This window comes from Protopterus annectens, chromosome 1.part0 (genome assembly GCF_019279795.1).
Source record: "Protopterus annectens isolate FY-2018-M chromosome 1.part0, PAN1.0, whole genome shotgun sequence".
Classification (NCBI taxonomy): domain Eukaryota; kingdom Metazoa; phylum Chordata; order Ceratodontiformes; family Protopteridae; genus Protopterus; species Protopterus annectens.
The window spans coordinates 1854049732-1854077655 of record NC_056725.1 but is presented as its reverse complement, the minus strand read 5'-3'; the positions used below and the strand labels follow the sequence as shown (position 1 = coordinate 1854077655).

General features: G+C 45.1%; 1 protein-coding gene across 1 annotated transcript in view; it reads right to left on the bottom strand.

Moving 5' to 3' along the window:
• The window catches only part of RICTOR (RPTOR independent companion of MTOR complex 2), a 3179211-nt gene that overhangs the window by 738685 nt on the left and 2412602 nt on the right, over window positions 1–27924 (bottom strand). The window contains exon 30 of the mRNA XM_044069875.1: window positions 18213–18445. Coding sequence (XP_043925810.1) covers window positions 18213–18445 — 233 coding nt within the window. The remainder of the gene's footprint in view (window positions 1–18212; window positions 18446–27924) is intronic.

The window sequence follows — 27924 nt, the reverse complement described above, 5'->3', positions numbered from 1 at the left end:
CTTGTTTGCGGATGTCTGACACACTCTGCTCTGTAAGTCTGGCTGAAAGATTGAGTGTGTCTAATGTGGCGCATATAAAGGTAATAGATTGACAAGGTGACAAGGCAGATTTTTCGAAATTTATTGAAATGCCTAGAGCATGGCAAGTTTGGATAGTGAAGTCTCTGGATAGAAGTAGTTGATGTCTGGTGGTGGCAGTAAGGAGCCAGTTGTCTAAATATGGGAACACCTGGAATCCTTGACGTCTCAAGTGAGCCGCGACCACTGCCATGCATTTGGTAAACACTCGGGGGGCTGTAGTGAGACCAAAGGGCAGGGCTCTGAACTGGTAGTGACTGGCTCCCAGCCTGAAGCGGAGAAATCTCCTGGAGCGTCTGTTCATCTTGATATGGTAGTACGCGTCCTGAAGATCTATTGAGCAAATCCAATTGTCCTGACCCAAGAAGGGTAAAATGGACTGTAGTGTGACCATCCGGAATTTTGTTTTTCTGACATAGTTGTTTAAGTTGCTGAGATCTAGTATGGGTCTCCAGTCCCCTGTTTTTTTTGGTACCAAAAAGAATTTGGAGTAGATTCCGGATCCTTGTTGGTCTGCTGGGACTGATTGGATAAGCTCTTTTTGATAGCAGCTTTGAAATTTCTAGTGCTGCTTGTTCCCTTAGACTGGGTGGAACGTCTGGAAGGGATCCTTTGGGTTGGGATGGAATGTGAATAAAGGGAATTTTGTAACCCTCGGATATGATCGACTGTACCCATTTGTCTTCTGTAAGGGAAAGCCAGGCTTTTGAGTACAGAGATAATCTTCCCCCGACTGCCTCCGAAGGTGGACAGCCAGGCAGCTCCTCAGGGATGCTGAAAGGGTTTATCAGAGAAAGTTTCTCTGCTACCCTGGTTTTGCGGACCTCCTCTGCCTCTAGGGCGGCGTCTATTGTTATTCCCCCCTCTGCCTCTAGAGGGGAATTGACCTTGTGCGTCCGATGAAACTCCCTGGGTTTGTTTGCGGAACCACATTTTTCCTCCCCTCTGACCTTTGGGATAAGGCCTAGAAGGGGTAGAAAAACGGACTCCCACTGCAGAGAGAGTCTTACCTTCCACCTCGCACCTAGTCAATGTATCCTTCACCTGAGGACCAAACAAGGATGATCCATCAAAGGGGGAATTGGTGAAGGATGCCTTGAAAGGGTCCGCAAAGTTGCACAGCCACATCCAGGCGTGACGTCGTAAGGCAACGCCTATGCCTGTGGCTCTACTCGCCCCATCTGCAGCATATGAGATAAGCCGCATGGAGGAGTTAACGATGGAGTTCAGGGTTGCCAACTGGGAGTTCATTCTGTCTTGGAACCCCTCAGCTGTTGGATCCTTTACCTCTTCACTCATATCCTTGAGTAAATCTCTCTGGAGAAGAGTGAAGTGACATAAGTAGTTCAATGACCACATTGAAAAGGTCGCTGATGAGAACATCTGCTTACCGTACCTGTCCATGGTCCTAGATTCCTTATTAGGAGGATGGACAGGTACCGAAGGATCGGCTAACTCCTTCTTAGTGGCCATGGCCACCACCATGGCATCGACAGGGACACCTTTAGATAAAAAATCTTTATCTCTACGGGCAGTAATAAACAGACGGTCTCCTCGGGGTGGGTTCCACTGAATAGTACAGTTTTGTACCTACCATAAATGTAGATGTCCGAGAGACATGCAACTGCAGTCATAACATGTGGGTTGTCCTGCCTCAGGCAGCCCTCTGTCGGCCGGATTCCAAAGTCTGGGTCCGACGTCGGCTGATGTCGCATTTCTCTCCGACGTCAGAGCGGCTGGAGTACATAAGCATCAGCCGACGCCATTTTCTTCAGTGTTTCTTGCCCCAGATGCCAGGTGCCCTCCAAGGAAGGCTGTAATAAAATTGGTAGACATAAACAGGATTCCAAACAAATACATGAGTAATAAAACAAATACACCATAACAGATATCCCCAGCTAAGAGTGAGGGGGATAGGAGTGGACCCTAAGCATAGAGGGGTATGGAGGGAGGGAAAACTCGACTGCAGTTGCATGTCTCTCGGACATCTACATTTATGGTAGGTACAAAACTGTACTATGTCCTTCAAGAATGCAACTGCAGTCATAACATGTGGGTAGAATACCATAGCTTAGCTGGGGGAGGAGGTATGCTCTAAGAAAGAGATGGAGAGGCAATCAAACCCTGCAGGACTGCCGAAGCAAAGCCTGCTCTGGATCTGGAATATAGGGGGAGATTGTAGTGTTTTGAAAATGTATGCACGGAGCTCCATGTAGCAGCTTCTAGAATGTCCTTTGTAGGCACCCCTCTTAAAAATGCTGTAGAGGTGGCTGTAGCTCTGGTGGAATGTGGTCTGACATAGGCTGGAACAGTCTTTCCATGAAAGGAATAACAGAATCTGATGCAATGTCCAATCCATTTAGAAATAGTCTGTTTTGAAATTGCTTTTCCTTGGACTGCAGGGGCGTAAGCTACAAAAAGCTGTTCAGACTTCCTACTGGCCTTTGTTCTGTCCAGGTAGTATCAAAGTTGTCTATGAATGTCCAAGGTATGTAAAAGCCTTTCCCCCTTATTCTCAGGATTGGGAAAGAAGGCAGGCAGATGAATGGCTTGATTTAGAGAAACCCTAGATACCACCTTTGGCATAAAGGTAGGGTTGGTCCTTAATGAAACCCTGTCTCTGTGAAAAATAATAAAGGGTGGTATTGCCATTAGGGCCTGTAGTTCCGAAACCCTTCTTGCTGAGGTAATTGCCAACAGGAAGGCTGTTTTCCATGAGAGAAATTGCAAATCAACTGAAGCTGCTGGCTCAAAAGGAGGTAGAGTCAGTTTTTCTAAGACAAAATTGAGGTCCCAGGCTGGCACTGGGGCCTTTCTTGGTGGCTTAATGTTCTTGATTCCCCTGAGGAATTGTCTTAGTAAGGGGTGAGAAAAAACAGGAGGATCAGTGTTGTATCTAGCTGAAATAGCAGATGCATGTATTTTTATTGAAGAATATGAGAGGCTACTCTGTCACAAATCTGCCAAACATTCCAAGATAAGTGGGATGTTCAGTAATGATGCATCATGCCCTTTGCTGGTATTCCAATTGCTGAATCTTTTCCACTTTGCTAAGTAAACCTTTCTGGTGGAAGGTCTTCGAGCCTCTGTTAGTATCCGCTGAACTTCCTTGGAGAGAGGTAAGTTGAATTAATTTATGGGATCTCCCAGGCTGTTAGCTGCAGAGTCTGTAGGTTTGGATGCAGTGTTTCGAAATTGTGCTGAGTCAAAAGTTGAGGCCACTGAGGGAGGGCCCACCTCCTGGTGTGACATATGCTCCGTAGTAGTGGGTACCAGTGTTGTCTTGGCCAATCCAGAGCTATTAATATTCCCTTGGGCTTCTCTGCTTTGATCTTTAGTAATACTGAGGTCATCAGTGGCAGAGGTGGGAATGCATAGATTGCTAGGGAGTTCCAGTTGAATGAAAGAGCATCTATTTTCCAAGCCTTTGGATGGCATGTCCTTGTGCAAAATTTTGGTAGTAGATGATTGAGGTGAGAGGCAAATAGGTCCACTTCTGGCTTGCCCCATGTCGATGTGAGTTGTCTGAAAGCCTTCGGATGCAACCTCCACTCGTGTGGATCTGTGAAATTCCTGCTTAGGCTGTCCGCCAACACATTGTCTTTTCCTGGAACAAACTGTGATTGCAACTGGATGTTTAGACTCTGATTTCTCTCAAAGCTGCATTGTCAGTCTGCAAAGGGGGTAAGAGTGAGTGCCCCCCTGCTTGTTTATGTACCACATCACAGTGGTGTTTGTCTGTCCGTATCATTAAGTGGCCTTGCTGGAGTTGGTTTTGAAAAGCCTCGATAGCATGCATTACTGCCAGCATTTCCTTTTGATTTATATGCAGATGTGTTTCCTTTGGAAACCATTGTCCTTGTATACACCTGCCTTCAATGTGCGCCCCCCATCCGAGGTCTGAGGCGTCTGTAGTCATGGTCTGTGTTATCTGTGGTTTTTTGAATGACAAACCTGTGTTTTCCTGGCTCACCGTAGCCCACCATTGGAATTCCTTTTGTAAGCATGGAATGAGTGGTATGATTGTCTCCAAGTTGTTGCTGTGCTGAGACCAAACGCTTTTTAGGTACCATTGAAGCTTTCTCATGTGTAGTTTTGCTAATGGAACCAGTAGAATGCAGGATGCCATGTAACCCAGGGCCTGTAGGAATCTCCTTGCAGTCATCTGGGTGAGTTTTGCTAAACCTTTGAAGTATTGTTAACTTCTCTTGCTTGTCTTCTGTCAGGTAAGCCATTTGAGAGGCTGTGTCTAGTTTGGCTCCTAAGAAGGTTATTTGCTGGGATGGCTGCAGTCTTGACTTTTGGAAGTTGACTGTGTATCCCAGAGCTTGAAGTAATCGTATGACATATTCCAGATTTTTTGTCAACATCAATTTGTCGTCCGCTTGTATGAGGCAGTCATCCAGGTACGGGTAGATTTGTATACCCTGGAGCCTGCAATGAGCAATTACTGAAGCCAGGCATTTTGTAAACACTCTGGGCGCAGTAGATAAGCCAAATGGCAATGCTGAGAATTGATAATGCTCTGGCCCTGCAAGAAATCTGAGGTATCTTCTGCAACTGTGTCTGATAGGGACATGCAGGTATGCCTCCTTGAGGTCCAGAGTGATCAGCCATGACTCCTTGCCCAGCATGGGAAGGAGTTGCTGTAGAGTCAGCATTTTGAACTTCGGTACTATGAGAAAGGTGTTTAAAGCGGACAAGTCCAGTATTGGTCTCCATTGAGTTTCTTTTCTTGGAACAAGGAACAGTCTTGAGTAAAACCCCTGTTCTTGTTCTTGTGGAACTCTTTCTATTGCTTTCATTTGAGTTAGCAGAGAGATTTGCTTGATAGCCTCTACCCTGTGATGGTGTGGTAGATTTGGCATGCCTTGTTTCCTTGGTAAGGTATGGAAATGAAACCTGTACCCTCGGTCTACAATGTCCAAGATCCATTTGTCCTTTGTCAGTCTGTGCCAGTTTTCTGCAAACAGAGATAATTTTCCGCCCAAGGGAGCTTCTAGCTGTTCCCTGGTAGGCGGTAGTAGAGGAAAGTCATTGAGATTGTGGTTGTTGGGCAGGAGAAACCCCTGTGTCACCTCTTTGGTTTCCTGGCTGCCATTGACATCCCCTGTAAGGGCCTCTGTATTGGCCTCTTCCTCGGCCACGTCTGTTCTTACCCCTTTGAAACTTTTCTGGATTAGGAAAGGCCCAGTTTTTTGAAGGCCAATTCCTACTGAATCTGGGGGGTTGAACCTGGAGGAAATCCTTTACAGTTTGAACTGATTTTGCTTTTTCTTCGATGGTCTTTAGCACATCCTTAGCATTTGCACCAAAAGGCTTGTTCTTTTCCAGAGGTGCATCCAGAAGTTTTGCTTTTACATGATCTGGTAGAGGTTGATCTTTTAACCAAGCATGTCTTCGCATCACTGCCCCTGTCATAGCTGCCCTATATGAAGCTTCCAGTGCATCATATCCACACTGCAGGAAGTGATTGCTTACTTGCTGAGTGTTATGTACAGCTTCCTGCAAAGTCTTCCTGTCTAAAGGTTCAGGAGAAGCTAGTGTTTTTTGTAAATCTTCTAAGAGATAATCCTGATATTGGAACATATGAAAAAGGCAATTTAAAGCTCTCATAGATAAAGTAGTGGAAGTGTAAACCTTTTTACCCCATCTCTCTAATGACCTTGCTTCCCTGTTGGAGGGCAAAGGGTTTTTAGAGGTGGAGGCTGAAACTCCTTTAGGCCCCTGTGAAATAGTTTCCAAATCAACAGTATGGGCCCTGAATAAATGGGAATGAGTTTCTGGGACCCTGTAATACCCGTCTGTCTTGGCTGGTGCAGGAGGGAGAGTATCAGGGGTAGCACTAGAATCAGAATACAAATCATCCAGAACATCAAGTACAGGAGGAATAGCTAAGGGCCTGTGCTGAGGCTTCTTAAGGAAAGTCCTAAGGCGTTTCCTGGAATCAGAATATTCCTGGCCCTGCCACTTGAAATGTTCCCTCATGGTGTGCAGAACTTCCCCAAAGGAAATATCCTCAGGAGGGGAGGCCAAAGGTATGGAATCTTCTGCATCAGAGTCCTCATAGGTCTGGAAGAGCTCTTCCTGGCTATCAGAGTGGACAGAGCCCTCAGAGTCTTCATCTGAAGGAGTAGGGTCAGAGGGTTCAACCCGGGGCCTTTTATCAGGAGGAGGCTGGGATGCTCTCTCAGGATGGGTCTGCGAACCTCTAATCATGGAAATTAAATCAGCAGCCATGGACATAATTTGTGTCTCCGGAGTCGGCTGAGGTAAGGCTCTAGGAGTAATATGCTTTGTTTTGCTGGCTGCCTTAGCCCTAGTGTAGGCCTTAATAGACATGGCCATAGGGGGCCTGGCAGCTCCACGTGCAGGAGTGACCTTGTCTACAGCAATGGTCTCAGGCATTTCCTCGGTTTCAGTATCCGGAGGAAAATCTATAACTGGCGGAGTAATGTCTGGAATCGGAGTCGTCGGTAATGCGGTGTCTTCGGTTCGGAGCGGTGGAGAGACCGTCTCAGAGGGAACCGGAGCACTCGCGCTAGGTATAGGCGTGGAGTCGGTAGTAGACACGGGCCGAGGATGTCGGTCCCGGTCTTTTCGCTTTTTGGGAGTTTGCGATGTCGGAAGATCCGACGGCATGGTACAAGCAAATTTATCGCCGAAAAAGTCTTCAGCGAACTCCGCCCGGTGCCTGAGAGTGCGCTTGTTGAAGCGAGCACAGGCTACACAGGCCGAGACGTCGTGGTCTGGGTCCAGGCAAGGGAGGCAGTAAGAGTGGAAATCCTTATGAGGTATTTGTTTACCACAAAAAAGACAATTGTTAACTTTTTCAGTAATTTCTGACATCGGCTGAGGCAAGAAAAGGTCCCCAACGGGGTACTTAGCTTTTTTGATGACTTCGGTATCGTAGAATACAGGAGCTGACCGACCGGCACTTGCGAACTGCTTCTGCTTCGGGCACTGCGCGGCAAGAAAGACTGAAGAAAATGGCGTCAGCTGATGCTTATGTACTCCAGCCGCTCTGACATCGGACAGAAATGCGACATCAGCCGACGTCGGACCCAGACTTTGGAATCCGGCCGACCGAGGGCTGCCTGAGGCAGGACAACCCACATGTTATGACTGCAGTTGCATTCTTGAAGGACATCAGGAGCCGTCCAGGCCTTCCTTGCCACCACTTCCATAAGGGGGTCAAAGGGAGGGGACACCCAGGAGGTAGAAGGGCGAGAGCCGAACGCCTCAAGGTACACTGACTCCTCTCTGAGGGTTAAGGCTGGCCAGTTCCCCCTCTGTTTCAGGATCTCAAGGATGTCAGCAAAGGAGACATCCTCAGAGGGGGATCGAGGGGAACCTTCAGATTCCTCTAAGTCAGTGTCAGAGGTGATAGACTCAGGGGAGTCAATGTGCTTCCTCTTGCACTGCCTCTTCCTAGGGGGTTCTCCTACCGGGTCAGGAGAGGCCTCGGAAGAGGAGGAAATTCCCAATGGGGAAACTTGAGGAGTTGGCTCTCTGCGGTCTGAAGCAAGGGGGTGGGTAGAAATCACCGCAGGCACTGATGATGGAGGGGCTGACGGAGCCAACTGTGGAGCAGACACTGGTTCTAGCACGCTCCGCATGACCTCGAAGGCACCCCTATCGGGCAAGGCCGGAGGTCCCTGCTCCGAAGAGACCAGGACCCCCCCCCGGCACCGACAGGGACGGCTCCAAGGCCGATGTCGGAGCCGAACTCACCAGCGCCGAAGCACCGAGAGGGAGAGTGGGGTCGGACAAGGGTCCGATGCCACTCGCCCCCTCGGAGCCAACGAGGGAAGCTCTGCACCGAGATCCCTCCAAAGAGGAGATCGAAGCAGACAACGGTGCCAAAAGGGAAGGTATCGGATCCGACGCGCCGACAGTCATGGCTCCGATGAGCCCCGGCTCCGAGCTCAAAGAAGTCGGAGGAGGAACACACTGAGGGACAGAAATAGCTGCTGACTGATGAGTCGGGCTATGAAGTGTTTGGGCCAGCGCCTCGGACTTCAGAAGTCTACTCACTACCCTTTGCAAATCATGGTCAGATAGCTTGGAAGACCGTGAGGAATGCGATCTATGGCTCCACTCCGAAAGAAGAGGGGATCCTGGTGCCGAGTGAACGGAGCCGATGGAGGGAGACCTAGATCTCTTTCTCGAAGGTTGCTCCGATAAGAGTATCGGAGCCAACTGAGTCTCATCAGCCTCGGCTCCAGCCGGAGCCGAGGTAATAGTATGAGGCTTGGAAACATCAGCAGTTTTGATGCTTCCAGAGGACGGCTCTGAAGCCGGAGCCGACTGTCTGGAAGTCTTAGAAGGCTTCCCCAACACAGACTGGGTCGGGGGGCCTTCAGGCTTTAATAAGCCACACAAAATCAATTTATTTTTGCGTTCCTGCAGGACTCTAGGGCTGAAACCATGGCACACAGCACAAGAGTCCTGCAGGTGCAAAGGTCCCAGGCAATACACACAAGAAGTGTGACCGTCTGTCAGAGACATTTTCTGACAGCACGTGTCACACTTCTTGAAGCCTGAGACCTTGGAGTCCTTAGACATAGTAAAGGCCTAAGTAATAAAAACACTCACACACACACACACACACACACACACACACACACACACACACACACACACACACACACACACACACACACACAGGCCTTTAAGAAAATATTAAATTCCAGTCAAACTAAAGGACTAGGAGAAGGAGGGGAAGGGGCCTAAGGCCTAAAGTTAAAGGGGAATAAAATTATGGGCAAAAGAGGTGAATCGATTCAAGGAAAAAGATAATTAAAACTAAAAGTTATACTAAGAAAGTAATAGGGGTCTAAAAATTGTGAAAAATAGAATAATTTTTCACTAACCTCCAGAGCCGGTAGAAAAGCACCTCGTCAGCTAAGTGGCAAACGAGATCGGAGTAGTTACCGCCTAGCATTGTGGGATATAGGGGAGTCTCGTGCCGGTGGAATTAGCTCTCGAGCTTTAGTATTGGCCGAGTCGGAGCCGTGGATCGGCTCCGAACCCATCCAGCAAGAATGAAGGCGAGATAGACAACTTAACATTAGTCCATTATGTTCTTTACCCTATGAACAAGAGTTAAGAGTTAAACAATATTCTATCATATCTGTGTGCATTATATATAGGTATTTTCAGATGTATATTTGTATGTATATCTGTTCAGATATATACTGTACAATGATTACAGCTTTTCAGGAATTTTCCTCCTTGGGCCTGTGCTGAAAAGGGGTTTCACCCCAGTTTTATTTTCCCAGTAAACAAATGCAGCTAGATAAATAAAATACATCAGCACATCTCCCAGATATCTAAAGGCGTGTGTGCCTATGGTGTACATATGTATTGCTGGCAATGGACTGGCAACCTAACCAAATTAGTTTCTTTGCCTTAATCTAAAAAGAGCTGGGAAAGACTTCGTCTAGCACATGACCCTGAAGCATACCCTCTCAACTGTACAGATTTTCACAGAATGTCCAGACTTTTACCTCATAATATTGGTCTGCTTCTCATAAAATTGTGTTTTTTGGCAAATCATTGGAAAATGATCGAGGGTTGAAGTCAGAAAATAATGACAGACATTTGAGTTTCAGACTTCACATTCCTCAGAAAATTCATGGTAATGCAAAATCTCTTATTCTATCTACTTTCTAAGTTTGCAAGAGCAGTATTTAAAAAGTGTCCCTATCATACCTCTCATCAATAGGGACACTTTTTAAATACTGTTCTTACAAACTTAGAAAGTACACAGAATAAAATGTTTTGCAGTACCATGAATTTTCTGAGGGACGCAAAGTCTGAAACTCAAATGTCTGTCATAATTTTCTGACTTCAACCCTCAATTATTTTCCAATGATTTGCCAGAAAAACATAATTTTATTAGAAACAGACCAAAATTATGAGGCACAAATCTGTACAGTTGAGAGGTATGGTCCCTATTTATGGGCCATTGTCCCCTCATTATTTACAGCTTTGTCCAGATTTATTGCTCTAAGAGGTTGAGAGGTATGCCCTGAAGAGGATAAGGAGGGTACCAGAAAATGAATAAAAATATGAATGAATGTTTCTGTTTAGCCATTATACTTCCCACAACATTCTCGTTTATAGCTATATGTAAACTAAATAAGACTTTTATTCCATCTTCTCCTCACACTCGATTTTTCTTTTTTTTTTAGCTTCCATATAGAAATAAATCAACATGACAGAATTCTCTCACATTCACCTGCCTTTCTATACAATATGCTCTTTTTTACACTTTTCTTCACATATTTCTGGACTGATATTCAAAAATCCATAGCCGACATTCCTCTTCATAAAATTTATATACTACCTATCAATGCTACATGATCTGAAAAATCCCATAACCACCAATTCATAATTTCAGTCTATTTTTTATTTCATGTTATGAAATTAATTTTTACTGAAATAGCGCTCTGAAATAAATTTTATTAATTCCTTTTGTAACACACAAATTGTATTATCCACAGTTTATTTCATTTTACTCCTTTGTCTTATAATTACATTTAATGAAATCCCCACATACTATATTAGCATTATTAACATGTTACTGCAGTTGTTCAAACTCGTACCGCTGAGTAATACGAGTAATATCCAACACTGCATAAATATTATACTCAACTTCTCTAATTATCTACGTAAACAGTACAGTAACATAGTGATTCCAGTTTCTACTACACCCTCTGCAGTGATCCAAAATCAGGGTAGTCATCTCTGTTATTTTTCTGAATTATCTGGAAATCATGGTACAAACTCCAGTTTTTTGTTTGGTCTTTTTTTTCATAAAAACCTCAATGCAATACGGTCCAAGGAAGACAAGACAAAAAACCAAAAAACAGACATTCTACTTTCCACTGACACATCCATTTAAATTATGAAAGTAGAGTAAACATGGCAGATTGGGTGTCGAAAGGGGTAGCGAAAGGTGAGGATTGGAGTAGAACAAAGATGTAGCTTCTGGTTCCAGTTTTCACCTTTGCAAATTTGGCAACCCTACCAAAATCACCCAAAGAGTCTTCTATTATACAACGACCCCCCATTAATATTCAAAAACGTGCACACTGATTGGTCAGTGTGCACATTGTAAATCAGAGTTATAGTAATGGAAAAATGTCCGGTCACCCAGACTTTTTCCATTACTATAACTCTTTTTTTTTACAGCAATGGAGTTGCTTCACACTGTCTTGCTATGTTAAACTCCTTTAACATAGCGAGACAGTTTGTACAAAGCAACGGAGATCTTGCTTTCTCCGTTGCTTTTGCCCAGAGCTCTGATGTACTGCGTAGGCATACGCAGTACATCAGAACTGCCGCAGAATACCAGACAGCTGCGGAAGGGCAGCAAGGAGGCATTATACAGTGCCATTATTTAAGAAAAGTAATTATTTTTTTTCTTGAATAATGTCATTGTATAATAGCAATAACCCACTTCGGGGTGTGGGTAATGCTGGATTTACCCACGGTTGGCTTTGTTTGGCCACTCGGGCTTCACCCTCGTGACCAAACCACACCAACTGAGGGTAAATCCAGCATTACCCACACTCAGGCATGGATTATTGCTATAATATAACACAAAATAAGGTGCATGACTGAATTCACTATTACTAACAAATTTATACAAAGTCAGTGACAAATGTCCATAACACCTAGCCTGTCATCTTAGAAAGTGAAGTAAGCATGCTCACTTCCCATTTTCAAAATCTTAAAGCCATCATAAATCCACAGAAGTTCATGCATGTCAGAATGAAAAACTAGTGCTGTGAATCAATTACTGGCAATATTAAAAAAGATATTACAAAAGTACTGTATATACCTACCGCTTGAACTAACAAAGCACAGACCACAACTAATGTTTACAGATATTCTTGTATTCTGACTGACCAAATCAGACAGAGAGAGAGTAGATGCAGCACTCACATAACTGTCAGCCTGAAAGTTTGTGTATTGTTACTGATGAGTATGGCAAACCTAATCAATGCTGAAAATTCACATAAATAGCTTTGCGGCAGTACTGACAAACTGCTATGTGTTAAGAAGAATCCTGTCTGAACCAAAAAAAAAAAGAGACACTTCCAGACAAAGAGAACTTACTAGAGAAAATACATGTTATCAAAGTCCACCTTGTCAGGTTTCAAAGCCCAGTCTTGCATATAACACTACAGACGCATTACAAGAATAGTTGTGTAAGAACTTACCACAACCTTAGATGTCTTTCTCTTCCATGTTGCAGTACTCATAACTGCAGGGAGGTTGCTGCCTGCAGCACCGGAGGTCCAGCCAGTATACCAAAGTGTTAGGATCAGGGGTACGTGTGGCATCTGATTTCAGAGCCATAAACTGACATTGGCTATAAATGTGAAGTCTGCACATATCCATTTCAGAATGGACTGCCGCATACAGTAGTACCCTTGGTAAGCAAGAAGGTAAAGAGAAAGCTTTTCAGACCCACATGTGAGACCAGGCCAAAGGATGCCTCGTGGAGGCATGTTCCTGCTGCTGAAGAAAGACAGAAGGAGGGACAAGTCCCATCAGGTAAATAAATAAATAAAGGGGAGGGGGGTAGGACTGAATAATGCAACATGGAAGAGAAAGACATCTAAGGTTATGGTAAGTTTTTACACAACTATTCTATGTCCTTCTATTCGCATGTTGCATTATTCATAATTGTAGGGAGAGTATCAAAGCTTCTAGGTATGAGCCTAGGAAGAGGGATGTGGTCCCTGGTCTATGAGACCATGTAGGATGGATCTAGCAGATCCAGTTCTAGCTCTGGAGACTAAACCTAGTTTATAATGCTTGGTAAATGTATGGACTGATGACCAGGGTAGACACTTCTGGAATAGAAGCGTAGTCTACCCTCCTGAAGAAGGGCGCTGAAGAAGCAGCTGCCCTGGTGGAGTGAGCTTTCACATTTCCAGATAGAACTTTCCCATGAAGGGAGTAACACGCAGAGATGGCCTTCCCATGAGGATGCAGTCTGTTTTGAGACTGCCTTCCTGAAGGCCCTTATAGGTTCATAGGTTGGTACTAGGCTATCAGCCCTAGGGCCTATGCAAGCCTAGCCATAACAATTCCCTGGATATTTCTTCCCACAATATTTACTTCTCCAGGCCCCTTGGGTGGAAGGAGAAGAACAGCTGGTCAGACCTTTTAATAGGTTCTGTTTTGTCTAGATAATACCTAACTTGTCTGTGGACGTATAAGGAATGTAGGGTCCTTTCAGAAAAATTAGGTTGGGGGAAGACTACAGGAAGGTTAATGGTCTGATTTAACGATAGCTCATTAACCACCTTAGGCATGAAGGAAGGGTTATTCCTGAGGGAGACCCTGTCTTTATGACTCAAATGGTGGTAGGTAAGCTTCTTAAGGACAAAATTTACATCCTAAATAGGAGGCATTGGCTTCCTAGGGGAGTCCGATATGGAGGACCCCTTTCAAGAATAGCTTAACCTCTAATCTGGATGCCAAAGAAGGTACCAAAGGCAGGCAGGATGAGTACGTCAGCCCTGAATGTAGAAACTTACACAAGTAAGAAAGGACCACAGGTACAAAAATGAGTAAAGGGTCCTGGTTTTTCTTTTGACATCATCTGGAGAATCTTTTCCATTCTGACACATAATTTCTCCTGGTGCTAGGTTTCCTGGCCTCCTGCAGGAACTGAGTACTTCCTCTGAGCACAGGTGTCTGAAGGGGATCAGAACCCTATCACCCATAAAGTGAGTTTGAGATTGGTCACCTGAGGGTGTATTAGGGATCCGCTGTCTTGTGTGAATATGTCTAAATGGTGGGGTAACCTGTGATGATGGCCCTTGGCTAAAAGGTGAAGAAGGGGAAACCAATGCTGTCTTGGCCAGTAGAGTCTCACCAGCAGGATTTTCGGTTTGTCCCTCTGTATCTTCAGAAGGACCTTCTGAATCACTGTGAAGGGGGAAGGCACAAAGATACATTCCCGCCCAAGAAAAAGAGAAGACGTCCACTTTCCAGGCTTGGGGGTGTGGATCCCTTGTACAAAAGAGGCATCTGCCTGTTCTGGGAGGAGGCAAATAGATCTGCCTGAGGAATACCCCACTTGCTTGTAAGATCCCAGGAATACCTTTCTGTGAAGCATCCATTCACCACAGGGTGCAGAGGTTCTGCTGAGCATGTCTGCCACTGCATTCTCTGCTGAAGGAATGTACACTGCTTGCAGGTGGATATGGAGTGTTGATTCTAGGGTCCAGATCTGTATGGCTACGCTGCAAAGAGGGGTACAACCTTGTCCCCCCTTGCTTATGTACCACAAGATAGTCATATTGTCTGTGACTACTTTCAAGGTGCTTGGTAGGAGAACCAGTCGGAAGGTCTGTAATGCTAGGTAAAGGGCCTTCCCTCATCTCTTTGATGTTGATGTGGTCCTTCTGTCTGAGTGGAGGCCACTCTCCCTGCACTTTGCTTAGATTGTGGTTATGCAGTAGGACTGCTCCAGTACATATCTGAGATTTACTGTAAGGGTGGAGATATCTGCAATGGCATGGCCTGGTTGAGATTGATGGTTTCAATCCACCATACCAGTTCTTTTTTCAGGCATGGTAGGAGAGGGAGCGAAGTGTCCAGTGGGTGAGAATGTTGGTTCTAACAAGACTTTAGTACCCACTGAATCTTTCTCATATGCAGCCTTGTTATATGGAGCATGGGTATCAGGGATGCCTTGTGGCCCAGGACTCTCAGGAATTCTCTGGCCGTTAGTGATTGAAGAGTGAGGAGTTTCTTGAAATAACGGGTGATGTCTTTTTTCTTCTGGCAGGGGATGAAGGCTGCCATCTTGTCTGCTCTGATCCTGCACCCTAACAAGACTACGTCTTGTGTAGGGATCAGCTGGGACTTTTCCTGGTTTTCTGTGAACCCTAAGCCTGCTAGGGTGTTGGTCACTTGGTGTAGGTGACAGAAAAGGATGTGACGGTCCTGGTGCAGTATTAACAGGTTGCCTTGAGTACTCTGAGTTCTGCAGTGGCAATCACTGGAGCTAGACACTTTGTGAACACCCTGGGGGCTGTGGAAAGCCCAAAAGGTAATGCAGAAAACTGAAAATGCAAGGAACCTACCGAAAAACATAGGAATTTCCTGCAGCAGGGGTGAATTGGGATGCGAAGGTAAGTGTCCTTCAGATCCAGGGATACCATAAAGGCCTGGCTTTGAATAAGGGGCAAGAGCAGATGTAAGGTGTGCATTCTGAAGGTGTGATCCTTGAGGAAAAGGTTGAAGACAGACAGATCCAGGACTGGTCTTCAAGGACCCTCTTTCCTTGAGACTATGAACATCCTGGAATAAAACCCCTTATTTACCTGTTGTGATGCTATGCTTTCTATGGTGCCCTGAGCCTGTAATTGGTTGAGAATAGAAGTGAAGAGACGAAGCTCGCTTGGAGGGGGTTGGGATATCCCCTGGAAGGGGGGTAGTGTCTACCAAGTCATAAAATAACCTTTTTGAATGACAGAGAGGACCCAGTCCTCTGAGGTGATCTTCTGCCAGGAGGGTAGGGAGTGGGTGAGGTGAAGGGACAGGGGGTGGCAGGAGGAAGTGGTTTTGAGACACAGTGGAGGGGGTCTGCCCTGGTCAGACTGCCTCCAAAAAGGGAGTGGTAGTAGCAGAGGAAGGAGGTTTAGGGGTTGAATGTTTCCTAGGTTGTGTCAACCTCTTAACCTGAGGTGGAGCAGAATGAGCTGACTGTCTCCTAACAAAGGTTGTCCTTTGAGGATAATTCGTATGGTACTTAGGAATAGGTGAAACCAGTAAATGCTTAAAATTTTGCAACTCCTTTCCCTTTTTTGTAGGGATATGAGGAGTTCTGTAGAGGCTTCACTGAAAAGGGTCTGAATATCTAGGGGAGCGTCTAACAACTTGGCCTGTACATCCATAGGAAGGGGTTGGGGCCTCACCCAAGAGTATCTCCTCAGGACAGAGCTTGAAGTTGCAGATTTTGAAGAGGCTTCCACCAGATCGTAACTGCACTTAATAGAGTGCCTAATCACCTGTGAGGCGGTGGCAAGTAGGGTATGAAGTTGGGTCTTAGCAGGCCAGTCTGGTACTTCAGGTAAGACAGCTGATGCCTTAGAGAGGGTGTCCAAAACAAACCTGGCCATGTGGGTTTGGTAATTTAGGGCTCTAACGGCAAGAGTAGAAGAGGTATACACCTTCTTGCCTAGCCTATCCATGAACCTGCTGTCCTTGTCAGTAGAGAATAGAGAGGGTGAGGGGAGCTGTCTGTAGGATTTGTCAGCAGAGACTGCTATGACTGCTGGGTCTGAAGGAGGGTTCTTGTACAGGTACAGAATGTCCAGAGGAACTTCACAGAACCGGTGTTTTGAAGCAGGGGGCTGAGAATCAGGGGCCTGTGAAGCAGCCATAAAGGCATCTTGAAAGGCTGGAAGCAAAGAAGGTACAGCAGATGGGGAGGGCTTATCCATTTGTAATAATTCAAAGTGCCTCTTTTTTGTTTCTGAAACATCTGAGGCCTGACATTTAAAGTGTTCTCTCATGAGAGAGACAGTATCGCCAAAAGAAAATTTTTCCCCTGGAGACTCAGGGCTGATAGTGTCTTCTTCCTCAGAGGTGATAAAGTCCTGGGGGATTCAATTTGAGAGCAGTCAAGGATTCTTCAGAGACAGAGTATTCTTCCTCTGATTCTTCTGAGGTCTGCACGGCAGGAGGAGCAGATTGAGGGACCTGTGACTGGAGGGCCTGGAATGCCTTAAAGAAACTTTGTGAGAAAACTTCCCACCCAGGTGCAGGCTGCTGTTCAGCATGTTTTATTTTCTGTTTCCTCTTTAGAGGAGTAGAAGGAAGGGTCGATTTAGATACCGACATCTGCAAGGATGGCAGAGCAGGAGTAGGCCCTTCCAATGCCATGAGCCGTGGTTCCCCCTCGCCATAAGGAGCTGATGGCTGGTTTACCTCAGCAGACGTACTTAGCGTTTCTGATGAACCAGCTTCCACTGCGGTTCCCGATTCAGGTTGAGAAATGGACATCCGATGGGACCCTGGGCTAACATCTGCCTCAAGAGTCTCACCGTATTCCTGAGGTGCAGCATGGGCATTGGGCCTAAGTTTTTTGGCCTTCTTCTGAGGCAGCTCGTCAGAAGTACTTACCCTGCCCTCCATACCTAACGCCAGTTGCGGGAGCCTCTGGTTCTTGAGATACAGTTTGAGTGTAGCCAGACGGCTGCGAAGAGTTTTAGGAACAAATGACTTGCAAATTACACAAGACGTATGGTCATGGGCCTCCCCTAAACAAAATACGCACTTGTCATGTATGTCCTTGTGAGGAATTTGTTTCCCACAAGCACATTTCCCCTTTCTAGCTGACAAGTATGTCTGAAAAGCTAAACAAGAGATAAGAAAAAAAAAAACAAAAGGGCACTTATCTGTAGTGGGCAGCAGAGACATACTAGCGAACTGCTTCCAGAAGCTGGCAATCGGAGGTCCGAAGATCACTGCGCATAAAAGTTCTGAAGTGGGTATGTGCAGACATTACATTTATAGCCAATGTTGGTTTATGGCTCTGACATCAGACTTCACACGTACCGCTGATCCTAAAACTTTGGTATACTGGCCGGATGTCCGGTGCTGCAGGCACCAACCTCCCTACAGTTATGAATACTGCAACATTAGAATAGAAGGACATCTTTTGGTTCTCTTCTTCAAACAATAAACAACGAGGCTCTGATGTTAATACTTCAGTTCTAAAAAAAAATGCAAAACACCAAACTGAAAGCACCCTAGCACAGTCCTTCCTTACTTCAGCAAATACATCAAGCCGCACTTACTCAATGCTTGAAACCAAAGTTAGAAAGAAACCTTTATTAATGAAGACTAACACTCTGAGCCACAACTAAGGCATTACTGCTGTGAAAGGCTGAAGGATCTGGAAGATAGCATCTTCCTGCTCCTGACATGAGGACTATGCTGCTTCAGTATGGACTGGTGGGGGGGGGGCATAATTTATGGTCTGCAAAACTGAGGATGGCTATGGGAAAGGCATCACTAAAGGAACGACAGAAACATACACACATTTTTATCAACTCTTCAGTTTTGATTTAAGCAAAAACTTCACTCACTTGATGGTGGAACAGATTCACTCTCGCTGTTGTGCCTTGAACTTGTTGATTCTGAGTTCAGACTAAGTGTGCTTGGTACAGAGGAAAGTTCATTACATAAGTGTTCAACATCATCAGGGACCACCGGCCATGGTTGTCTGCGACTATGCCTGACTGAATCCCAGTTGTGCTGCTTCAAGATATCACATCCTTGTTTTGTTTTAGCTAGCAGACCAAGTACATACAAGCAAGTTCTGTAACAACAACAACAAATTACTTTCCAGTACATTCCATACAACAGACTAAACTTTCAATGGGGATTTGTAATTACAACATATAAACCGCATGTCAAACATTACACACCAAATAAGAAACTGACTTCAGAAATTTTACCAAAACAATTAGTTTTGGATGTAATGTAGAGGTCTTTAAGTACTCACCATATCCATAAATTTCTGAAAAACTCATGAAACAAGTTTTTAAAGGGATCGCCATCCATCAATAAAATCAAAATGTCACGAATAATCTCACTGTTGACCCAAGGTCTATTGACATAAGATAAGGCAGTGTGTATAACCCAGGTGAAACAAGTTTAAATAGCAGATCTGAAACCTTCAGTAGTTGCTGTGGAGGAAGACAGGAGTAATGCAGTTATGCTGGCTCTCCTCTTCACAGAGAGGGTATTGGGGCAAATGTCTAGGGTGTTTACTCCTACTGTAGAATCACTGTAGAGATTGGGGATCCTATGCAAGAAAGCACTGGCTTCATGGGGGAGGGTCAGAGAAGTTCTAAGTCAGTGATAATGCCTTTACCATGACCCATTCCATGCCAAACCCTGAGGTAGAGTACTGGGCATGCTCACAGGGGCTAAGGGCCCTAAAGCGACCAAAAAAAAAACCTGCCCTAGAATAGGTGACTGCTCAGCTCTCCATTCCTTGGCTATCACCCCAAGGAGGAACACATGGGTCACAGGGGCCTCCTGGGGGAAAATGACTTGCACCGAGCAGAACTAGTGGAGTCCAATGGTCATGGAGGCAAGGAGCACATCCAATCAAAATAATGTCAGTGCTAGTGAATGTAGAACCCTTTGACCTTTACTGACATCTCCAGTGCCTGGGTTACAGGGCAAAAAACAAACAAATTAGGAGAGCTTCAGCAAAAATATTGAAGGGAGGCACCTGTAGATCATTTTAAATGACTCAACAGGGAAATAAGAGATTCTTAGGAGGGGACTGGAGTGATAACATTCACATGATCCAAAATTTCCACAACTTGGTTTGAAAGGGTTCAGCAAGAACCTATGTGCAACTAGTGGCCAAAGGCACTGCTACAGAACTGACCGCCATAAATCTCAGACCTCTGAGAACCACTCTAGCCTGTACTCAGCAACAGTTTCTGAAATGACGAAGTAAGAGAAAGTAATTTTTCTCCGAAGGCAGGAGAGCCCACCCTTGGACTGAGTCCATGATCAGCTCTGGGAGGCAGATGTCTGTGTACGTGTGTATTCAGCACCCGGAAAAGGGCTGAAGGAGTGGCAACAACTGAACAGAAAAGCTTCCCTGCACAAGTCTGGCAGTAATCATTCAGACAGAGAAATAAAAGAAAAGTACAGTTGTGTACACTTACCATAAATGTAAATGTTCGGGTGTATTCACCATTGCAGTCATTACACTTGGGTTATCCTGCTGGCAGGCTACCCTCAGTCGACCTGAATTCCAAAGTCTAGGTCCGGCGTTGGTTGATGTCGCCTCTTCCCTGACGTCAGTGCGCCAGGGGTATAAAAGATGCAGCCAACGCCATTTTCTTCAGTTATTCTTGCCCCAGATGTCAGGTTCCCCCAAAAAGGGAAGGCTAAAAATATGCCAATAAAATATGCATGCACCAAAATATATAATACCTTCATCTACAAGCAAATACACCACATAGATGTCCCAGATGATGTAGGTCCTTGAGGGCTGTCAGGGCATTCTGAACCGCTAGCATCTCTTTTTGATTGATATGTAGATGCATTTGGTTGGTGGACCATGTGCCTTGAATACATCTTCCTGCCATATGTGCCCCCCAGGCATAATCTGATGCATCCGTCGTCAATGTCTGCCTGGCTGGGGGTAAGGTGAATGGCTGCCCCTTGTTCTGGTGACAGGCCTTCGCCCACCATCGAAACTCCTGTTGCAGGCAGGGAATGAGAGTAATTATTGTTTCCAGGCTGTGGCAATGCTGAGTCCAAACACTTTTTAGGTACCACTGTATAGATTAGAGAAGTGCAGTTAAGTTCCAGCAAAAAGAGATGGGAGATGGTGGGAGGGCAACCTGGACTGCAACAGTGAATACACTCTAACATCTACATTTATGGTAAGTGTACACAACTGTACTATGTTCTTCGTGTTTCACTGTTGCAGTCATTACACTGGGTTGAATCCCAAAGCTATGGTTGGGAGGCTGGAGCTAAATAGCATTAGGAGCAGCTATGAGGCCCTGCAGAACTGCAGTGCAAAATCTGCCCTGGATTTAGAGTAGAGTGGTAAGTGATACTGCTTTGTAAAGGTGTGCACTGAACTCCATGTAGCAGCCTCTAAAATGTCTTTGGTTGGTACTCCCCTGAGGAAGGCTGGTGAAGTGGCTGCTGCTCTGGTTGAATGTGGACTAATGCCCTTAGGCACTGGCTTGCCATGTTGTGAATAGCAGAAACAAATGCAGTGGCCTATCCACTTCGAAATAGTCTGCTTTGAGATAGCCTTTCCTTGTGATCCTGGCACATATGCCACTAGTAGTTGCTCAGTCCTTCTGAAAGCTTTGGTTCTGTTCAAGTAGAAGGGTAGCTGTCTGTGTATGTCCAAAGAATGCAGAATTCTCTCCCCCTTTTTCTGTGGGTTTGGATAAAAAGTAGGCAGATGAATAGTTTGGTTAAGGGCCACACTGGACACTGCCTTAGGCATAAATGTCAGGTTTGTCCTCAGAGAAACCCTGTCTGGATAAAAAATTATAAAAAGGTTCCACAGCCATGAGTGCCTGTAGCTCTGAGACTCGTCTAGCAGAGGTTATTGCCAGGAGCAGAGCTGTTTTCCAAGATAAAAACTTTATGTCAGCTGTAGCGGCTGGCTCAAAAGGGGGCAGAGTGAGTTTTTCCAAAACATAATTGAGGTCCCATGCAGGTATTGGTGATCTCCTTGGAGGCCTTACATTTTTGGCTCCTCTGAGGTATTGCCTTAACAAAGGATGAGAAAAAATTGGTGGCTCTGTATTGTAATGAGATGAAATGTCAGAGGCATGAATTTTAATTGATGAAAAGGATAGGCCTCTGTCCATCATCTTAGTTAAGTATTGCAAAGTCTGAGGAATATTTGTTACTGCTGTGTCAATTCCTTGCGCCTGGTTCCAGGCACCGAATCTCTTCCATTTTCCAGCATAAGATTTTCTAGTACTAGGCCTCCTGGCCTCCAAAATGACATCCATCACCGCTTTAGTGAGAGGTGTGTTTTGTATGACTACATTATCCGCCATGCTGACAGATTTAAGGTCTTGAGTTGGCTGTGCAGGATCGGATTGTTTTGTTGGGACAGTAAGTGAGGTATCTGAGGTAAGGTCCAGGCTGGGCATTGAGACAAGTTCCTTAGGATTGGATACCAGTACTGGCAGGGCCAGTCTGGGGCAATCAGTATCATTTTTGGCTTCTCTTGTCTGACCTTTAGGAGTACCTTGGGGAGGAGAGGCAGCGGAGGAAAGGCATATACTGTTAAGTGTTTCCAGCTGAAAGATAGGGCATCCACTTTCCATGCTTGTCTGTGACAAGTCCTTGTGCAGAATCTCTTCAGTTGGCAGTTGTGAGGAGAGGCAAATAGGTCTATGTCCGGACATCCCCATTTCCTTGTTATCATTTTGAAGATTTGTGGATCCAATTTCCACTCGGGGGGGGGGGGGGGGTCCATGAGGTTTCTGCTTAGTTTGCCTGCCAGAGTATTTATCTTTCCTGGCAGGAATTGTGCCTGCAGATGTACTTGGTAAGTCAATGCTGTGTCCCACAAAGTCATGGCTAGTCTGCAGAGGGGATAAGAATGAGTGCCTCCCTGCTTGTTTATATACCATATGACCATGGTATTGTCTGTCTTTATCAGTAGTTGTCCCAGATGATGTAGGTCCTTGAGGGCTGTCAGGGCATTCTGAACAGCTAGCATCTCTTTTTGATTGATATGTAGATGCATTTGGTTGGCGGACCATGTGCCTTGAATACATCTTCCTGCCATATGTGCCCCCCCAGGCATAATCTGATGCATCCGTCGTCAATGTCTGCCTGGCTGGGGGTAAGGAGAATGGCTGCCCCTTGTTCTGGTGACAGGCCTTCGCCCACCATCGAAACTCCTGTTGCAGGCAGGGAATGAGAGTAATTACTGTTTCCAGGTTGTGGCAATGCTGAGTCCAAACACTTTTTAGGTACCATTGAAGTTTCCTCATATGCAGTCTTGCATATGGAATTAATAGAATGCAGGATGCCATGACGCCCAAAGCCTGCAGAATTTTTCTTGCAGATAACTGGGCCTTTGTTGCCAACAGTTTGAAACAGGTAGTCAGTTGCCTTTGTTTGTCTGGCGTGAGATAAGCCATCTGGGCAGTTGTATTTAAGCGTGCACCCAGGAATATTATCTCTTGAGAGGGTATTAGTTTTGATTTTTGTTCGTTGACTGCGTACCCTAGGCATGGTAGTAATCTCTTTACAAACGCCAGATGCTGTAGTAGAATTCCTTGTTTTCTGCTTGTATGAGGCAGTCGTCCAAGTAAGGATATATTTGTATTCCTCTTTGTCTGCAGAGTGCAATTTACTGGTGCCAGGCACTTTGTGAAGACCCTGGACGCAGTAGATAAGCCAGAGGGCAGTGCAGAGAATTGGTAGTGCATTGAGCCAGCTTTGAATCTGAGGTATCTTCTGCATGATTGTCTGATTGGGACATGCAGGTATGCCTCTTTTAGGTCTAAAGTGACAAGCCAAGCCTTCTTGTCCAGCATGGGCAGAAGCTGTTGTAAGGTCAACATTTTGAATTTTGGTATATCCAGATATGCGTTTAGAAAAGATAGGTCCAGTACTGGTCTCCAGGCTTTGTCCTTTCTGGGTACCAGGAATAATCTTGAATAAAATCCTTGTCCCTGCTCCTGTTCCGGTACTTGTTGAATGGCCCTCATGTCCATGAGGGGTGAGACTTGTTTTTGTGCCTCTGCCCATTGTTTTTTTGGTAGGTCTGGCCAACCGTTTGCCCTTGGCAGGGTATGAAAGTGAAACTTGTAGCCCTGTGACACTATGTCTAAGACCCCTTTGTCCTGGGTTATGATGTGCCAATTTTGAGAAAAAAAGTGCTAGTTTTCCCCCTAAAGGTGCTGCCAGAAGATAAGTGCTTGGCGCAGACAGGGGGAAGTCATTCGGACTGTTTCCTGTAAGGCTGCGATTTGTCTTCTCCACTTTTGGAGATAGAAGCACCCCATTGTTTAGACCTGTATGAACCTTGGGGCTGGGATTTGCCTCTTGGGTGTCTGTATCTGCCCCTTTGTGGTCTGTCTGACACTGGAAAGGACCAATTCTCTGCAGGCCAGTGTCTGCTAAATCTTGGAGGCTGTACCTGTAAGAAATCCTTGACTGTTTGCATAGATTTAGCTTTGTCCTCCATTTTCTTTAACACCTCTTCTGCTTTAACACCAAACAAAGTATCATGCTGTAATGGGGAATCTAATAATTTTGCTTTAACATGATCTGGTAAATTTTGTTCCTTTAACCAAACATGCCTCCTAATGACAGAACCCGTAACAGCGGCCCTGCAGGAGGCCTCCAAAGAATCAAAGCCACATTATGGCTTTGTATGCTTTCCAACTTGCTCAGCTTCATGCAATAAATCCTGCATTTCTTTTCTGCACCTTCAGAATTTATCAACATTTTCTGTTTAAGCAGTGACATAATATATTGTTGATATTTGAGCATATGAAATTGACAATTTAAAGCCCTTATAGCCAAGGTAGCAGAGGTGTAAATCTTCTTTCCCCATCTGTCTAATGCCCTAGAATCCCTGTCGGAGGGGGTAGGGTTTTTTTGCAGTGCATGCCTTGACCCCTTTGGGGCCCTGAGAAACAGCTTCTGGGTCAGCAGCAGGGTTCTTGAAAAGGAATTTATGAGAGTCAGGCACCCTGTAGTGCCTGTCCAGCTTAGCAGGAGCTGGAGGTAAGGAGTCAGGAGTCAGACTGGACTCTGAAAATACATCATCTACAATGACTAACACAGGCGGAATAGCTAGGGACTTGTGTTGTGGGAGTAAAAGGAAGTCCCTGAGCCTTTTCTTAGATTCAGAATAATCTTGGCCCTCCCAGTGGAAATGTTCCCTCATGGTATGCAAGGTTTCCCCAAAAGAGTAATCCTCAGGAGGAGGGGTTGAAGGGATAGATTCTTCAGCATCAGGATCCTCAAAGAAAGGAAGAGAGTATTCCTGATCTGAAGAAATGGAAACCTGATCTGAAGGTTCAAATTCTGTCTCTTGCCTAGGCCTCTTATTAGGAGGGGGATGGGAATCCCTGATCAAAGTAATTAAGTCTTAGGCCATTTTGAGCATCTGTTTTTTGAGCATGGAGGCCTGACCACGAGGCTGTTGTACTTGTTTCTTTGTCTTTAAAGATGCTTTAGTCGTTGCCTTTGTAGCTGGAGTCACTTTAATATACAATTGAGTAGGTCTGAAAACACCCTCAGAAGTCGATGCCTGCTCAGCGGCTCCGGACCCATCCGAGGGAATAGTTTCCGAAGGTCCATACCTTGAGCTTCCAGTGGCCTAGGCGACTCCATATGGGAGTCTATAGTGGCCTGCGGGTCCAAAGTAGCGGGCGTCAGGGGCTGTGAAAGCGCCTCACTGAGAGCAGGCGAACCGGCAACTGGCTTAGAAGAAGCCTCGTCATCGGTTTTAGACCTCGGATGCCTGTCCTTTTCTTTACGTTTCTTGTAAATTGCGGTAGTCAGTTGGTTATCAGACGGCATCGTGTAATTAAATCTTCTACCAAAGTAGTGAAAAGCAAAATCGTACTGGCGCTTTATAGTGCGCTGGTTAAATCTAGCACAAAACTGACAACAAGCAACGTAGTGGTCAGGGCCTAGGCAAGGAATACAGTAAGAATGAAAATCCTTATGAGTTACTTGCTTTCCACAAGAAATACAATTATTAACTTATTCTGACATCGGTTTGGAGCAAGAAAAAAGTATTCCCCAACGGGGTACTTAGCTTTTAATGAAGACTTCGGATCTGAAATTCTAACACGGAAATCTCAGGTGTCGGCCGACCGGCACTTGCGAACTGCTTCTGCTTCGGGCACAGTGCGGCAAGAAAGACTGAAGAAAATGGCGTCGGCTGCATCTTTTACACCCCTGGAGCATTGACGTCAGGGAAGAGGCGACAGCAACCGACGCTGGACCTAGACTTTGGAATTCAAGATGACTGAAGGTAGCCAGCCAGCAGGACAACCCAAGTGTAATGACTGCAACAGTGAAACACGAAGAACATCTTAATATTCCAAAGGTAGTAGCTACAGAGCTTGATCACTTGCTAAACATTTGTTGCACCACTGAATCAGAAATGTAAATGTTTACCACATTTAAATTAACAGAAAGTCCTCAGCTCTGACTTATGTATGGAATTTCCATTTCCACTCTCTCTTTATAAAGCATTCTTAAAACTGCCAAGACCCATACTTTTCACACCATAATTGCACACATTTTCATTTTACTTATTTTATTAAGATGCTTACTTCTCAAGATTGTTCACAACTAAAACAATTAAATAACATCATAAACTCTGTGGTGTATTGAGATGGAATCATAAAGTACAGTTGTGTATACTTACCATAAATTTAGATGTTCAAGTGTATTCACTAATCTGCTGGCTGGTTGCCCTCAGTCGGCCTGAATTCCAAAGTCTTGGGTGCTGCATCGGTTGCTGTCTCCTCTTCCATGACGTCAGGTCGTCAGGGGTATAAAACATGCAGCCGATGCCATTTTCTTTAGTATTTTTTGCCCCCGATGTCAGGTGCCCCCAAAAAGGTATCAAAAATATATGTGTGTGTGTGTATATATATATATATATATATATATATATATATATATATATATATATATATATATATACATACACACACATGCATCAATATAAACTTTACCTTCATCTACAAGCAAATACACCACATAGGTTGTAAAAGACAGAGAAGGAAAGATAAACTCCAGAATGACAGGGAGATGGCGGGAGGGTAACCTGGACTGCAACAGTGAATACACTCAAACATCTTCATTTATGGTATGTGTACACAACTGTACTATGTTCTTCATGTTTCACTGTTGCAATCATTACATTTGGGTAGAATCCCAAAGCTATGGTTGGGAGGTTGGAGCTAAACAGCATTAGGAGCGGCTATAAGGCCCTGCAGAACTGCAGTGGCATAGCCTGCCCTGGATTTAGAGTAGAGAGGCAAATGGTAATGCTTTGTAAAGGTGTGAACAGAACTCCAAGTAGCAGCCTCTAGAATGTCTTTGGTTGGTACTCCTCTGAGAAAGGCTGCTGAAGTAGATGCAGCTCTAGTGGAATGAGACCTAATGCCCTTGGGCACAGGTTTACCATGGTGTAAGTAGCAGAAACGGATGCAGTGGCTTATCTACTTTGAAATTGTCTGCTTTGAAATAGCCTTGCCTTTTGAACCTGCAGCATATGTCACTAGTAAATGCTCAGTTTTTCTTAGAGCTTTAGTCTTGCTTAAGTAGAATCTTAGCTGTCTGTGTACGTCCAAAGAATGCATAATTCTCTCCCCCTTGTTCTGCGGATTTGGATAAAAGGTTGGCAGATGAAATGTTTGGTTAAGAGCCACATTGGAAACCACCTTAGGCATAAAAGTAGGATTTGTCCTCAGAGATGCCCTGTCTGGATAAAATATGATAAAAGGCCCTACAGCCATGAGGGCCTGTAGCTCTGAAACATTTCTTGCTGAAGTAATTGCTAGGAGCAGAGCGGTTTTCCATGATAAGAACTTTATATCAGCAGTAGCAGCTGGTTCAAATGGAGGCAGGGTGAGCTTTTCCAACACATAATTGAGGTCCCATGCAGGCAATGGTGATCTTCTAGGAGGCCTTAAATTGTTGGCTCCTCTAAGATACTGCTTTAGTAAAAGATGAGAAAAGATTGGTGGCTCTGTATTGTAATGAGCCAAAATGGCAGAGGCATGGTTTTTAATTGATGAGAAAGATAGGCCTTTGTCAAGCATCTCAGTTAAGTATTGCAATATCTGAGGAATATTTGGTTCTGCTGTATCAGTTCCTTGTGCTTGATTCCAAGCACAGAATCTCTTCCATTTGTCAGCATAAGATTTTCTAGTACTAGGCCTTCTGGCTTCCAAAATGACATCCATCACAGCTTTACTGAGAGGTGCTGTTTGTATGACTACGTGATCAGCCATGCTGCCAGGTTCAGTCTCTGTGGTTGATTGTGCAGGATCTGATTGTTTTGCTGGGACAGTAGCTGTGGTCTTTGAGGCAAGGTCAAAGCTGGGTATTGAGACAAGTTCTTTAGGATTGGGTGCCAGTAATGGCGGGGCCAGTCCGGGGCAATTAATATCATCTTTGGTTTCTCTTGTCTGACTTTTAGGAGGACCTTGGGGAGAAGAGGCCAAGGAGGAAAGGTGCAAACTGATAGTTTTTTCCAACTGAAGGATAGGGCGTCCACTTTCCATGCTTGTC